This window comes from Silene latifolia, chromosome X, assembly GCF_048544455.1.
Source record: "Silene latifolia isolate original U9 population chromosome X, ASM4854445v1, whole genome shotgun sequence".
Classification (NCBI taxonomy): Eukaryota; Viridiplantae; Streptophyta; class Magnoliopsida; order Caryophyllales; family Caryophyllaceae; genus Silene; species Silene latifolia.
The window spans coordinates 343,333,398-343,350,037 of NC_133537.1; the positions used below are offsets into that span (position 1 = coordinate 343,333,398).

The 16,640-nt window shown below is 41.6% G+C and overlaps 2 protein-coding genes across 3 annotated transcripts; both read right to left on the reverse strand.

Annotated features, from left to right (window-relative positions):
* Positions 1-1,468: 1,468 nt before the first annotated feature.
* Positions 1,469-2,829, reverse strand: LOC141622724 (uncharacterized). Its single transcript, XM_074438726.1, has 3 exons — positions 2,546-2,829; positions 2,372-2,443; positions 1,469-1,585 (listed from the first exon to the last, which is right to left on the reverse strand). Exons 1-3 carry the CDS (start codon positions 2,621-2,623, stop codon positions 1,493-1,495), a joined length of 243 nt encoding a protein of 80 aa, XP_074294827.1. The 5' UTR covers positions 2,624-2,829; the 3' UTR covers positions 1,469-1,492.
* Positions 2,830-4,131: 1,302 nt separating this feature from the next.
* On the reverse strand, positions 4,132-8,606 carry LOC141619670 (ras-related protein RABA5a-like). Of its 2 annotated transcripts, none has more exons than XM_074436687.1 (3): positions 8,413-8,606; positions 5,752-6,169; positions 4,132-4,632 (listed from the first exon to the last, which is right to left on the reverse strand). In XM_074436687.1, the coding sequence occupies exons 2-3, from the start codon at positions 6,089-6,091 to the stop codon at positions 4,301-4,303; spliced, it is 672 nt and encodes a 223-aa protein (XP_074292788.1). In that variant the 5' UTR covers positions 6,092-6,169; positions 8,413-8,606; the 3' UTR covers positions 4,132-4,300. The 2 variants fall into 2 exon arrangements, with proteins under 2 accessions (XP_074292788.1, XP_074292789.1); XM_074436688.1 differs by having other exon boundaries at positions 8,409-8,606.
* Between the last annotated feature and the right edge of the window lie 8,034 nt (positions 8,607-16,640).

Below are 16,640 nucleotides of genomic sequence, written 5' to 3' on the forward strand. Positions count from 1 at the left end.
TGCTATAAATGGACTTCATAACATCATATTTACAGCTGGGTCATCCTGATTAATTTTGACTTATGCTATAAATGGGCTTCATAATATCATATCTAAAAGTGCACCATCCCTCTTAAACTAAAAGAATAGAGATCTCTAAGTTTTCTCGCCTAAATGAATTATGCTATAAATGGGCTTCATAACATCATATTTACAACTGGGCCATCCTGATTAATTTTGACTTATGCTATAAATGGGCTTCATAATATCATATCTAAAAGTGCACCATACTGATTAATTTCATACATAAATAATTCTATACCATTTAAAAAAAGGGATAATATTTTTTTTTTAATTTGTATAGACATATTAATATGATATTCTTATTTTATTACATACATGAAATTGCACTAATTATATGTACAATGTGGTAGAAATATTTTTACTATTATTGTTTTTAAAACTAAACATTACGGCCAAGAACATGTTTTTAGGAAACATTTTTTAATTAATTCTATTTTTCTATCTTTTGATACAAACGTACACGTTGAGAGTCATAAATTGTTATTCCTTCTAAAAAGAAAAACTTATGACATATTTTTTCTTACCCTTTAACTTAATATATATCTTTGCTCCATACTATATGAAAACTTAAATTTTGGTTAATTTTTTTTAATTGTTTATATAACAGCTTTAGTATATACATAATGATATAATTAAAAACAATATTTTTTTAAAACAGAGTTAACAAAATAATTTCGGTTTCGACAATCTTATACGGAGTAAAAGTGTTGATCAATCTTTTTTCTAGCTCTTAATACAAAATATTATTAATAATAAATTTTATAATTAAATTTCAAATGCAGTAAATACCAATAGTATAATTGTTAAATTCTCTAATATTCCTATCTAAAAAACCGCGCATTTGCGCGGGATCTCTACTAGTAATATATTAATTAAGGGCAAGAAGCATTTTAAGTTCAAATGATAGAAATGTCAACAATAACACAAGTTCTTCTAAGCCTCGTTCTATATTTCTACGAAAGTGCCCCAACCGTTGAGCTTGAAAGTTCTTCTGAGCTAGTACTATGAAGCTACAAAGGTCAAAACTTTTTAAAATTGCTTTAGAGCTTGAAAGTTCGTGCCAACATGCAGGCATTATCAATTTATCAGTCATGGCATAAACTCTTTATCATCCTAGATTTCTAGCCATCACTATCTCAAGTACTAGCTAAATAAATTATCCACAATTCTGAATCCTATGGCCAAGTAGAATTACGGGAACAAATCAACAACGATGAGAAGGTAATCAATATATTGAGTCATAAATTCATAACTATGCTTCAACTTCCTAGCCTAGTATTAATATAAAAGTGGCATGTATTTTCAAAATGAATAATCCATTTGTAGTTTTGAACCATCTGGAAGAATATAAAAACAACACATCTATGTGGACGAAAGTATTTTGCTAAACATCAACAAGAAAGAAAATTTGAGTACCAAAGCAACCTGCTTAAAGAGCTTGCCTGGTAGATCCTTGTAGTCGCCGCCTAAACAACGGTATTCCCATGCATTTTGCATAGCTGACAACAATCTGATGCCCAACCTACAACGCATCCAAGATCATCAGGTATAGACAACAAACAGTCAAAATCCCATCTAACTCCCATGGAATCCCGGAAAAAGGAAGTACTCATCACAGCATTCTATCCGATATATCAAACAAGCCCAAAAGGATCAAAAATAGACAAATGTACCACCATGAAACACCATACCACTCTTCACTTGAGCTGTTGATCGAGCTACAAAATACAAACCCATAAAAAGCAATAGCAACACCCACTATGCAGCTACAAAGGTGATAACTTTAAAACAACAATCTATAGTTGGCCACACACAAGCTCCACCTAACCATTGAGTCGATGTCCCAATGTAAGAACTCAACAAAAAAGTCAACCCCGCAATATATCAACCACAACACTAACAAAGATGAAACCTTTGCAACAACAACGTAATTTACCCCAATGCCTCAATGGCTCCCGCACTTGGGGGGTGTCGGATGTCGCAGCCTTACCCCAGTGTTAGCAACACAAAGAGCTTGTTTCTAAACGACCCAAGATGAAAATTGCATTTAAAACTCATGAAAGACTGCTACTTCACAATAGAAATATGCACAATCACTTACTTGGCCATTTATCAACATGAGCAAATGTCAATGAAATCATCCAATTAGTGGCACAACCCAACAGTTCAAATCAATGATAAAACCCATTACAAAGCATACAACAACAAGAAGTCAACAACAACAACAACAAAACAACAACATTACCCACGTGCCTCAATAGCTCTCGCAAATTGCGGTAATAAGAACTTGAAAGATAATAATACTTACAGTTTGATACATATAGCTATCCAATTCATCAACTGAATCATCCACAGGCATCAAATTAGCCAAAGCTACAATCTACATACAAACACACAAAATACCAACAATTAATTACCTCAAAAATTCAACAATTAAATAATCTAATCAAATAATAATTGATAATTAACAAGAATCAATTACCTCATGACCATAATGAATACACTGCATCATAGCATAACAACTATCTTTACCACCACTAACTAAAGCCACCACCTTCATTTTTGGGGTTAATTTTATTCCACAATTAAATTAAAACGCAGAAAAAAAGAAGGTTTTTTTTAGCTAAAGATGTAGTAAAACAGCTCAAGAAATTGAATCCGATTGAATTGATTGTGTGTTTAGGGTTTAAAAGGGATTTTTGTTGTTCAAGTCAACAGCTTTATGTTATACTCTATGGACGGGACGGGGTTACTATTTTATTTCCAAAATTTGAACATGCCATCTTCGTGCAAATAAAATAACGGTAATTCTTATTTAAGACGGGCAATTAGTCTTGTTATAGACGGATATTATTTATAGCTAAAGACGGGTCAAATAGCTTAAAAGTGGTAATATTTTTTGCCCTCACCACCCCACTTGTTATTTGTCTTATTAGGAATGTGGCATTGTATTTGGTCCGTCTTTAGTTATAGACGGATATGCGCCGCCTATAATGAGATTTTGTGTAAGACGGGTCTTCGATATAATTTATGAGTTATATTATTCACAAAAATCATGAGTCATGACTTGTCTCTTCTAGCAAAGAGAAGGATGATATTCCTTATATTAGACGGTTTTCAATACTGTTTATGTAAGATATCTTTTGTATATGATATTTTTGTTGATCTATTGTTAATTTTTAAGGTGGTGTTTGGCATAACTTTAAAAGTGCTTTTACAATTGAAAAAGTAGAAATTAGGTCAAACACTAAATTAGGGAGGATTAAAAGTGTTTTTAAAAAGCCAAAAGTTATAACTAATCCCTAAAAGTAGAAGTAAGAAATTGTTACTTCTACTTCTACTTTTCACTCTAGTGCCTAAAAAGCCAAAAAAAAGTAGTTAGGTCAAACATAAATATTAATTTAAAAAATGTTTTTACATAAGTTTGGCCAAATAACCGAATTTTTTCCGAAAAGTAGCTTGTGAATAAACTCATTTTAAAAAGAAAAAGTTATTTTACATAATTAAGGTCAAACAACACCTTAGTGTTGTTATAGTGTTATGTACTTATATCTTATACTATTAGAACGTAAAACGTCTTGCAGAAGACTTGTTGATTAACCACCCATGAATATTTAGTAATGGCTTGTTCTAACTTAACCAGATGTCTCAAGTTCGAGTATTGAACACATGGCAATGTTAAAATTCATGACAAAAAGGTTTACCACTGTGATTGGTTCGAGGTACATTTCATTTATGAAAAATGTAACCAATCTAATGTTTCTATTGGTTCGAGGTACAATGAAACGGTTGGTACGTACAGAAGAATTTCTCCTGCAAGTTTTTCACCTGCGCGCATACAGGGTGAGAAGAGGTTGTACGAGGGCGGACGTGGTTAGGGTGGGAAAGAGAGCGAGTTGAGCAATGTACCAAGCACCTATATTCACATATGTTACTCTGACTCGGCTATAAAGTTTCCAATTTTCTTGTCTAAGATGAAGTGTGGGGGTGTCATGTCGTGTCAGACAAGCGACACGCTACCAAAGTGAAGTGTCGGAGTAACGTAGCCAAAGCACCGCAATTCCACAACACAAATAAACTTTTCACAATCATTCAAACATGTTTTTCCCATCCAATAAGCTCTTCATTCTCCACAAATGCTATCCAAACACTGGTTTACAAAACAAGGACCAAGTGGTCAAAATAATTCAGCCACATCGAAACAGCTTTGTTTGGGAATCATATTAGAGGCAGCTAACTAACAACTACAACCCTTTTTTTCGGGCTGGTCCACATCACTAGTTTCTTCTCCCTGTAATACTACTGTCCTCCCGTCACCCAATGACGATGAATCGTTCTTCTTTAGCTCACCCGATTGCATAACTTTACGGCTCAATATGTTGTAAATCTCTTTAACCACTGTCTGGAAAGCAAGAGCTACATTAGATGAATCGAGAGCTGAAGTCTCGATGAAGAATAGTCCTTGTGTTTCTGCCAATGCCTTTCCTTCAGCGGTTGGCACTTCTCTAGCTTCTCTCAGGTCCGATTTATTCCCAACAAGTATCGTAACTACGTTCATGTCAGAATGAGCTGCCATACCAAATCACAATTTATCAATCCAATGAAGTAAAAAAAAAAAAAAAAAAAAAAAAAAAAAAAAAAAAAAAAAAGAGTAGCCACATTGTAATTACATAAGATGCATGATTATGCAAAACGCCTTAAGTACCTCGTTACTTTTTCAATGCATTTTGACCCATGATTAGCTAATTGATCCGCTTTACAATTATCTAATCATCATATTATTTTAGCGATTAGTAACGGAGATGGCAATGAAGACAGTAACAGCAAAGCAAGCAAGAGCACAAGAAGTCAAGAACAAAAGAAGAGGGCAAATTAGTTTTTTTCAGACGGAGGGGACAATGAGCAAATAATATACCCTGAATTTACAGATGCTTGTCACTTGTCAGCCAGTATCCGTGTCCTCCTTGTCACAAGTGTCCCTCTTTTTTACTAGTTAAATTGCTAATACCAAATAGTTAACACATGCTTCTCCCTTTACCATTAACCTTTATCCTAAGTATGTTAACAAAAGAAGGATCATGGATTCATGGTAGTGGCTTACGTCTCCTTTCACATGAATGGATTGCACTAATTTGTAGAGCTGAAAATCGAGTCACTCGGTACAGGTCAAGATGATACGAAATATTCTGGTTTAGAGGGTTAAATTTGCTTTAGGATAGGACTGGTTATTAGCATATTTGAAAATATTTCATCATGTCTTTTCAAGATTGCGTGAACTTTAAGTCGTTTTGTTTTACTTTCAAGTTAAAAAATTAAAATCTAGTTGAATCGAAATATCTGTTTTTACGAAAAATTTTATCTGTACCAAAAAAAATCACATCGTTTGAAGAGTAGAATTCACATAATTTCTCATAAAAAAAAAAACATTACTACTCCGCACTATAAGTGGTTGTTTGGCGGACTGATAAATATGAAACTCTCTACAAGCAAGATGTCCACATTCGGAAAGGGAGGCGAATAAGATGGTTAACGAAAGCACAACACGAATTTCTCAGTTTTAAATGTAATTATTATTATTAATCAAATGACTAGAACATAAACAAACAGCATTAAGATAATTTCATGATCCACGAACATAAACATACTGAATAATCAACATGATAAAAGAGAAATTGAATTGGAGCTTACTGTGGAGTTCATGAAGCCATCTGCCAATACTATCAAACGTTTGACGGCTACTGATATCGTACACTAGAAGAGCCCCAACTGCACCTCTATAGTAAGCCGATGTAACTGCCCTAAACCTTTCTTGACCAGCAGTGTCCCAGATTTGTGCTTTGATTTCCCTTCCCTCAATCGCTATCTTTTGGGTTTGAAATTCGACACCTATAGTTGACTTTGAGCTTGGATAGAACTCATCCCTAGCAAATCTAGCAAGCAGATTTGACTTTCCAACGGCAGAATCGCCAACTAAAACTATCTTAAAAAGGTAATCCTCTGACGTTTGTTCCTCAGAAGAGAAAGCCATCTTCCACACTGACAATAAAGTCAGCTTTAAAGGACCATCCTGATGAGGTTGTACCTCAGAATTATATGAGCTTTTTTCCTGGTAAGATGAATAAACAGATGCAGCAAAAAAAAAACATTACATACAGGACAAAAGTATAACACGATTATACAACAACTTGGCAGCAAATTAACACAGCAGGAGGTGGCAGGCCTAGCATAACCTTGAACTGATAATTAACCTCCTAATTCAATTAATTCAGATTGAAAACCTGAACCGAGAGCAACTTTTTTATAGACTATTAGCCACAGAAAGTGTACAAAAACAAGCCAACCAAAAACAAAAATGCGCAGAATAGCTTCAGATTCATAAGGACCAAGAAAGAGGGAAGGATAAGGCTCGAGAAAAAATTAATATGTCAAAGTTTTCATGAAGAACGCGGTTTTTTTTATAATATATTCTGACTGAAAAAATCATCCATCTCGTATTTAGAAGGAAAAGTGGAGATTCAGAACATGTGTCCAAGGCTATCAATAACTTTCAAACTAAGCAAATAAAAACATCCCAAAGGCTGCTCCAAACCCTTATCTGTCTTGTTTTCAACCAGCAACAAGAGAATGGTAATTGCTGGGTTAGCAGATAGCCAAAAATGAAAACTAGAACCCGTCCCAATGTTGGTCCTAATCAGACCTGGGCCGGGAGACCTTATCAAATGCAAACTTGATGCATACTAGATTACGATCATACTAATACTCTCAACAATAGTAGAACAGCAGCTTAAAGCAACGGCAGCACGAACAAACAAAAACAGGACCAGGAAGAGACTAACACAAACACTAGTATCATCGCCGGCAACAATACAACATAAAATAAATACATGATAACCTGATAGCTAAGCAAGAAAAAAAAAAAAAAGAAAAAAAAAAAAATAGATCAACTTCGCAAATTGGTGTAATGCTAATTATCTGATATAGCCGAACTGGTTATTAAACGCTAGACCTATTCCCTTACACTGCCCCCATTACACGAATATCACTAGTTAGAAATATTCTTAAATCTCCATGATCGACTCTCAGCACAACACTTCAGAGTAGCATGCAAACACAACATAACACATGCTACTTTTGTATAAGAAAGACACAAATAGTTTAAAGTCAGAAAATAATATCAAAAAATAAAGTAATTTATCCAATACCCATAACTCAATCAAAGTAAAAAGATCCAAAACAAAGACCAATTTTTAAGCTAGTAGCCAAATCAGACAAAAGAAAAAGTTTCTAAACTTGTTATTTATAATCTACTGTATTAAGATTTAAGCCCTTGTTTCGCGCATTCGTGATTACTTGACATGGTAATTGTCTTTTCAGAGGGTTTTTTCAAGACAACATAATAAATCTCTCATTTCCTGCCACTATACTTGTTGGCCTTCCTATCATGTTTTTTTATATCGATCGCCACACCAATAGCCAACCGAGTTATAAAGATGGAGGTTCACCACGATTGCCATGGCGATATTAATCACAATTAGAGAGAATTGCTAGCAACCAAGTTATAACCTTTTGGAGGTCACCGCAACTGCATTTTACCACATTTCAAGGTGATATTCGCCGCATTTAGCAAGGTTAGGCCGCAACCGAATTATAAGTTACTCCCTCTCTCCCGGTCATTTGTTGTCCTTTTTCATTTTTAGGTGTCTCAGTCATTTGTTGTCCTTTCTATTTTAAGAATGAACGTGATGAGTAATTTGACCATTCTCATTCAATTTGTTCCACTTGTCATTAAGTTATTGGTCCTCTCCTCTTTCCTTGGTCTTTGTGCCAAAACCAAAGGACAACAATTGACCGGGACAGAGGGAGTATAAAGGTTTTTGGAGGTCGCCGCAACTGCATTTTACCGCATTCCAAGGCGATATTGGCCGCATTTAGTAAGATCACGCCGCAACCGAGTTATAAAAGTTATGGAGGTCACTGCAACTGCATTTTACTGCATTCCAGAGCGATATTGGCTGCATTTAGCTAGATTAGGCCGCGACAAACAATACCATGGCCGTGACTGAAACCGATTTTTAATACTATGCTTCCTAATTCATATACATTTTCTTCAACAACGAGAAAAACCTTAAAATCATGACGAAAGTTTTGACCTACTGCATAATCATCATCATCATCATCATAACAATATATGAATCCCCCAAAATGCGATTAATTTAATTGGGGAAATTCAAGCTAATACTACTATCAAATCAACTCTGATTGATTATATTTCCAAATCTCGCGCACGAATTAACACACGACAAAATAAAAAACAAAATAAAATTCAACGAAATCAATAACAATACCTACGAAAATGAAATTGAGGAAATGTCGGTGGCGGGGACAATGGCGACGGCGCAGGATGCGGCGGCGACGACGGCGGAGAAAGCGGAAATGTCGCCGGCGATAAGAATGGGGAAAGGAGTGCAATGGGGGTTAAGTTGATGACCAATGAAGCTTCCCTGAGTGAGAAAGTGCTTTTGGGAGTTATGTTTTTATTTTTTATTTAATTAATGTGAATTAACAATTAATAAAGTCAAAATAAAAAATAAAAATCAAAGGTAATATTTGTCATAAAATTTGTTTATGAATTGGATATATTTTCTCCGTTTCGATTAACTTTTTATGTTTGTTTTATTTTAGAGCCGAATAAAAGAGAAATATATACTTCGTATTTTATCTTTTCAAAAAAAAAATATATATATACTTCGTATTTGATAAATCTTAATTGCGAAATCGGCTTGTGTGAGAGAAGGAAAGGTAACGATTCGGACACTATCATTTACTTCAGACGACCATAAGGGCATCAACAATAGAGGTTTGTCAACAAAGGTTTGTGTACTTTTTAGAGGTTTGTTGACAAACCTCTTTATTGTTGGGAATGAGGTTTGAGGTTCATAGATGAGAATGGTTACACATTTGTATACAGGTTTGTCGGATGACATGGCAAGTGGTGGTCCCTAAAATGTACATAACATATGAGAGAAAAAAATGGATAATTGGAAGTGGGTCCTATAACATGAACCTTGCAAAGGTTTGTCTATTGTTATGTATAGATTTGTTATTGGAGAGGTTTGTTAATTTAGTGATGTGTCAAGTGACAAACCTCTTTAGAGGTTCATCTATTGTAGATGCCCTAAGATTCACACCCTTTGAGGCCTTGAAACTCACCCCTCCATGCAGGATCCTATCTATCCCGACGGTACAAAATGCACATGACATGATGCCACTCGATCGGTTGATCCATACTTTATGGGAATATACCCAATTGATAGATTATACCATCCGTATTGTACGTACAACTGGTTAATCATGATTCGTTCTTTTTTCAACAATTTGAGGTATCAAAGCGAGCTTTCAGTTTATTTTCCTTATTTAATCCTTATTCTGGATCGTGCCACAAAGAAATCTATATTCGGTGGTCACCACCCCTTCACGGGTGCACTTTGCTCAATGCGGATGCTGCGTTGAAAGGTAATGCATGTAGGTTGTGGTGATATTGAAAGACGAGACAGAGGGTTTTGTCTCAACCTTATTTTTCTCGTGTGGGGAATGTAGTTCTATGATGACGGAACTCTTGGCACTAGTCATTTGACTTGAAAGAACAAAGCTTTACAAGCTTATTCACATGGTCAACATACCACGTGTGTAATTTGATTTTGGAGGAATAATTAGTAGTAATAATTTTCGACCGCTAGTCCACTAAAGGAAATTGGACAGTTAAGGTTAGCACTTGAGCACTTGAGCATGCGTACTAGACTACTAGGGAAGCTAATCGAGCTAATGATTGGTTAGCAAATTGCGGTGTCAATCCCCTACTAAAATCACCTTTTTAGTAGCTCCTCCGTCAAAGTTGCGTGCTCCGCGAAGACATCCTTACAATTACTACTCTCAATCTACTGAAATCACTCTTTTAGAAGCTCATCTGTCAAAACTACTTGCTTCGCGGAGACATCCTTAAAATTACTATTTCTCCTATTATAGTTAGTTAACTATATTTAATGTTTAAATTATTATTATAGTAATATTAATATTAGGGATATTCCCACTTGTACCCCTCTGCTATGGGCTAATCCCACTTGTACCCCTACTTTTCAGGAAAGCCCACATATACCCTTCAATTTACTAGTTATTCTCACTTATACCCCTCAAGTATAGACTATTCTCACTTGTACCCTTACTTTTAAGGAAAATCCACATTCCAGCATCATAATACTAAGCACCAACAACTAAGACGTTAAGTGAATTCTCACTTGTCATTATGAAGCGGGAAAGAAGCGTTAAGTACCCTTACGTACGATGTTAAGGGCTATGTAAACAATATGATACTTTAATTGAAATATTTGTTTTCTCTCCAACAAACATCGTTTTTTCCCTTCAAATTCATTTTTATATGCTTCCACTTCATCTTCAACTTCATCCTTTACCCTTTTACCACACTTCATCCTCAATATTCACCATTTACTATACTTAAGGGGTATATGTGAGAATAACTAGAAAGTTGGAGGGTACAAGTAGGTTTTCCTGAAAAGTAGGGTACAAGTAGTGATGGGGCATATTCTGCACCCGCTGACCGAGTCAACATATTGACCAAGCTCAAAGATATCCAAAGCAAGTCAACACCTTGGACAGCCTAGCCGACTCAGCTACGTCGGCCTGTCACTTGGGTCTCGGCTGGGCAACTAGCCAGCCGGGGCACATATCCGCGTACTCATATCCAAGACCCCCTACGCCGCCCGCCATGGGTCCATCGGCCGAGGGTAGAACGGTCTTTCCACCTGCTAGCCACTTGGCCACTTGGCCACTACGTGACAAAAGGTGAAAGTCTATAAATACTCCTCAACCCTCGTTGAGGAAAGGATCCCAAAATCATAACCTAAACCACTCATAATCTGGTATAAACTCCCTTATCTCTCTACAATATACTTTGCCAAGCATCACACAACTTAATCCCTTTAAGTTTACTGACTTGAGCGTCGGAGTGAGTACGCTCGGTGCAAAGCCGAGCCCTCAGTTTGTTCATTGTTTCAGGAGAAGCCGAAAGGAAGAGTTAAGCAAAGTCATCATTCAAGTAGCTCACGTGGTAAACAACACTGCTCCGTAATTACACCCGGAACAATTGGCGCCGTCTGTGGGGAGAGATACTAAAAGTTAGTCAAATCCCTTAAAAACACAAAAACAAAACCCACCCAAAAAGCTACGAAGATGTCAAAACAGCCAGAAATGATTGTGAGTGACGAAACAGAATTCTACCATGACGATACAGTCCCTAATTCGGGGATCGGGCATTCCCCCGCCGGCCAAGTAATTCAACCGGCGTATGGGATGCCGACCCTCCCAGAAACGTCGCTGCCTGCCGGCCAAGTCACTGTCCTCGGACATATGGTCGATGCGGCGAAGCTAAAGCTATTTATGGACCTGATGGATAGCACGCCACTAACGCTCGTCGTAACGACGGTTACGGCAGCACACCCAAAGGTCCCTAAGGTAACTCCGAACAACCTAACCGGAGCAATGCAAGAGGCTGGGCGTACAAAAACGCCAGCGGCGCCCGTGTTGTCAGTGTCCGACCAAAGTCCTTCCCACACTCGCGGGAGGACAGTGTCACCGCGGCATCAACGAGGACACCTCAGAAGAAGTGAAGAAAGAAGCCCGACTTTCCAAAGTCGGGGAGCAAGAAGTCCTTCTCGCCACGGGGAGAGAAGCCGGACTAGGGCTACGAGGAGCCGGTCGCCGCGTGTCATTCGTCACGTGGTCAGACAGCCCCTCAACGCCTTCGTCCTCGAGGTCCCGGTGCCACCTAAGCTGAAGCTGCCGGCCATATCATACAAGGGGGATAGCGACCCCACCGACCATGCCGAGGCTTTCGAGTCGTACATGTCGGTGTGGGAGCAACCCGATGAGGTATGGTGCCGAGTCTTTCCAACGACCCTCCACGGCATGGCCCAGAGTTGGTACAAGGGGCTACCCAATGGCTCGGTATACTGCTATGCCGACCTGAGAAATAACTTCATAACCCAGTACTCGTGCAACAAACGAAGGGTTGTGGAGACCTCAGATCTCCTGACTATCCGACAGGGGGATGACGAGTCCCTCCGGAGCTACGTCAAGAGATTTGACGCTAAGGTTCAGCAGATCCGAGAGCTGAACACTGAACTGGCGGCCTTCGCATTGATGAAAGGCCTACCGAGAGGCGATTTCAAAAATGACCTCATCAAGTGTGAGGACCTCAACCTAGACACCGCCAGGAAGATGGCCGAAGCTGCCATAAAGGTGGAGGATTATCACAAGACCTGGGTAAGCGACCGCGAAGCTGGGCATCCGGAGAGGAGTAGCCGCCGGGACGATAGAGACGAAGGACGCCGTGACAATAATAGGTCACGGCCTGAGAAGGATAGAAGGAAGCAAAACCCGGCGGGCGCCGGGGGGAGCTCGGGACCATACACCGCCAGGCGGTACAACAGTCTCACCCCCTTGGTCAAATCAGCGGCCGAGGTCTTCGCCCTGAGCAAAAATGAAGGGCAGAAGTGGGCAAGACCCCCCAGGACGAAGGCGGAAGGTGACACAAGCCAATTTTGTGATTACCACGGCCAGCCCGGCCATAAGACCGACGACTGTCGGCATCTGAAGAACGCCATCAAGGAGCTAATCCGAAAGGGGAGCCTCAGCAAGTATGTAGCTGGAGACCCAGGACAAAGCTCTGACGGGACGGATAGAAAATCCGTTTTTCAACGGATAGGAGTAATCCAGTAACGCTCATCCGGCCCCTGACTCCAATGAACGTCTCGGACCGGGGGGGAGCACAAAGGACATGGAGGGTGCCATTGGAACACGGAGTTTCTAAGGAAATACTTTGTACGGCGGTGGAGGTGTCCAAAACCATTGTGGGCACCCCAACGCATGATTATTCCTTATAAAAATAATCCAAGTTTTCCATCAAAATACTCGTCCCCTCCATAGTCATGCCAGAGTAGACGCCGCAAATTAAGTCGGGCAGTCAAAACAGACATGTTCACAACGGTGGTTGGGATAACAAATATGATCGCCTCGGCTAAGACCGTGCGCGTAAGAGGAAGCGACCAACACGCCAACATGCACAAAACCGAGACGCCGCAAATTAAGCCGGGCAGTCAAAACAGACATGTTCACAACGGTGGTTGGGATAACAAATCTGATCGCCTCGGTTAAGACCGTGCGCGTAAGAGGAAGCGACCAACACGCCAACATGCACAAAACCGAGACGCCGCAAATTAAGCCGGGCAGTCAAAACAGACATGTTCACAACGGTGGTTGGGATAGCAAATCTGAATGCCTCGGCTAAGACCGTGCGCGTAAGAGGAAGCGACCAACATGCCAACATGCACAAAACCGCGCAGTCCATCCTTATTAAGGAAACACGACTTGCCAACAGCAGCTGTTAACTCGACACAACGACCAGCATGCTTAGGAACGTATAAGCACTGTTGAGACGCAAATCGGACACCTCGGCAAGACCGAGAGTGAAAGAGGAAGCGGTCAACACGTCTACAGATACGAACACCTCGGCCGTTACTCCGAAGAATGACGGGGACACAACGACTGATACGTAACATGTTCACAACGGTGGTTGGGATAGCAAATCTGACCGCCTCGGCTAAGACCGTGCGCGTAAGAGGAAGCGACCAACATGCCAACATGTTTAAAAAAGACGTTAAATACAGTTGAGATACGCATTCTAATTGCCTCGGCCAAGCCGAAGTCTCAACTAATAACGCAAGAAGACAACTCAGACAAAAATGAGAAAAAGACCTCGGCCAAGCCAGAGGCAAATTAAAAACGTTAAATACAGTTGAGATACGCATTCTAGCCGCCTCGGCCAAAGCCGAGGGTAAAAGCAAAAAGAAAGAAGCGCTCAACTAATAACGTACGAAGACAACTCAGACAAAAATGAGAAAAAGACCTCGGCCAAGCCGGAGGCAAAATAAACAAACTCTTGTTTGAATGTTCACAGGTAATACAAGAAAGAAGTCGACGGCCGTCCCCATAGGGATAAGCCAAAACACAACCTACCAAAGTTTTACAAAAAACAAGGAAAAGAAAAGCAAAAGGTTACAGACATGTCATTTGAAGCGCCAAAAGATGGCAGGGAGGAAAGGCTTAATAATTGGCCCCCGAACAGCTGAAGCTATCCGAGACGCCGGGTGAACCTGGTGACGACCGCCCGTCTCCCTATGCTTGTTGCTGCTGCTGCTCGCCACCGGCGACGTCAACAGCATCATCCTTGGTAGGTGACCCAGAAGCTGTCTTGGCAGCCTCAGCTGCCCTCATTCTATCAGCCTCTTCATGGGCCGCCTTCACCTTCTCACCAAGGGCCGCTTTCTCCGCGGCCTCCTCCTCTTCCTTCTTCACCCTTGCCTCCTCAGCAGCCTTCTCCTCCGCGGCCTTCTCCTTAGCTTCGAGCTTATCATCCAACAGCTCGTCAAATTTTGGCCACGGAAAGGAGCCATCAGGAAAGAGCTCCCCTATCACCTCCCTGGCGGCCTCTTCGGCCAGGTCCCGATACTGGGCGCACATGTTAGGAAGGACAACGCTTTGGAGCGTCTCAATGTCCTCCTCCCTCTGGGCAATGATGGCCTCCTTGTTCCGAACCACCTTCCCCTGGGCATGGAACATGGATTTCCATTCATCCCTCCTTTTGGCATTGAAGTCAGCCTGAGCCTGAAGCTGGTCACGCTCCTCCAGCAACTTAGCGGCACCAGCGTCCGCGGCCTCGACCTTGGCTCTCTCGGCAAGGACCGCCTTTTCAGCATCCTCCCTGAGTTTCCGCTCAGCAAGGACCGCCTTTTAGCCTCGGCCTTTCCGCCTCAGCTTCCTTCTTCGCAGCAGCGGCCTCGAGCCTGAGCCGTTCAAGCTGTGGGGCAGCTTCAGCCATGACCTTTTCTTGCTCAACAATATGAGCACCAGCCACCTCAGCCCACTTCGACAGCATCCTGGTCAAACTCAGGCCCTCCGACCTAATCTGGGCGGGGGTAGGCTTCGGGAAGGAGGTGACGATGGTGGTATCTTTACCGCCTGCCTGCGCAGCTCGTTTCTCAGCGCGCCGTTCAACAACGTGTCCAGTAGGCGGCGGCGGAGGATCTACAAAAAATTCAATCAAGGCATCTATGTCAACATATGTGGACATGCCAGTGAGACTGTCATCAGGAACGCCTAAAGAACCGGCTAAGTCCGAGCCACAAGTTGGATCGTACCAGTCTTGGCCTTCTTGGCCGGAGGATCCTTTTCTTTACCGGCCTCGGCATCAGCAGCAACGGCGACAGCAACTCCTTTTCTCTTACGTAAGAGAGGAGATTCCTCCGCCACAGTGACGTCATCCTCGGCGGTGATGTCGACGACCTCCACAGTCTCCTTTTGGAGTAAGGGGAGTGGAGGTGGAACCGATGTCGACGCCGTCGCCACCGAAGACTTTGTTTTTCGCGTTCGGCGCGGTATGTTGCCAGCAACCTTCGCCTGGGCCGCCGTCGTATTTAGGCCCTTCAGCTCCTGGTCCATAAGGTCGGTTGGCGCCGGTCTGCGATCGTTTTTATCGGCCTTCGGATGCTTCTGAAGAACATTCTTGTCTTTATCAAGCCCCATCTTCGAGAAAAATTCCTCAGACAGATCAGGGCCAAAACGATCTGCAAAGGAAACGAAGCAAGAGTTATGTAAAAGAAATAAATCAAAGTTCAAGAAACAGAAAAAGCAGAGATAGGCCTCACACCGACCCCACTCACCCTGTGCTAGGGCCGGTATGAGGTCGACGTGGCAGAGCGGTTCGTCTTGAAGAATGATCTGAGTCGGGGGCATCCATCCCTTCGGCAACCCACCCTTCTCAGTCTCAAAAAGCCTCATCGCCCGCTTCTCGTCCGCATTAAGAGGGACCATGCTGGCGTCCATCTTAAGCTTACTCCGGGAGACCCATTTGTCATGCTCCCCCTTACTCTCGCACCGCAAATTGACTTGGTGCTGGAAGGACCGGGGCAGCGGATAGTCATCCGGCACCTCAACATATAGCCACCGCGCCTTCCACTCCTTGCAGGAAGAAAGCTTATCAACAGAGGCGTAACCCGCCTCCGTCTGCACGCTATACCATCCCCTGCCACCGGCGACGTTCAGTCGAAGGTGATGAAGCCGACGGAATAGGTTCACCGTCGGGATCTCCCCCTTGAACTGGCATAGCCATACAAAACCAATGATCGTCCTAACGGCCAACGGATGCAGCTGTGCCACAGCGACGTTCATGGCTTTGATAATGTCAGCAACGTATACATTGAGAGGAAACCAGAGCCCATACTCCAGGTGTCTCATGTACACACCGATGAAGCCCGGAGGAGGGCAGATCGCCCCGACCCTCCTCGGGAATAACAATTTTGTACCCCTCACCGAAGAAAAAATGGCCCTCGAAAAAGTTTCCCAGGAACAACCGGCAAACTTGTGGGTCCAAACACGGTCAGGGCCGATCTTACAGGCCTCGCCGTGATCCATGACGTACTGTCTCCCGTCATCGGAATGAGCCCTTT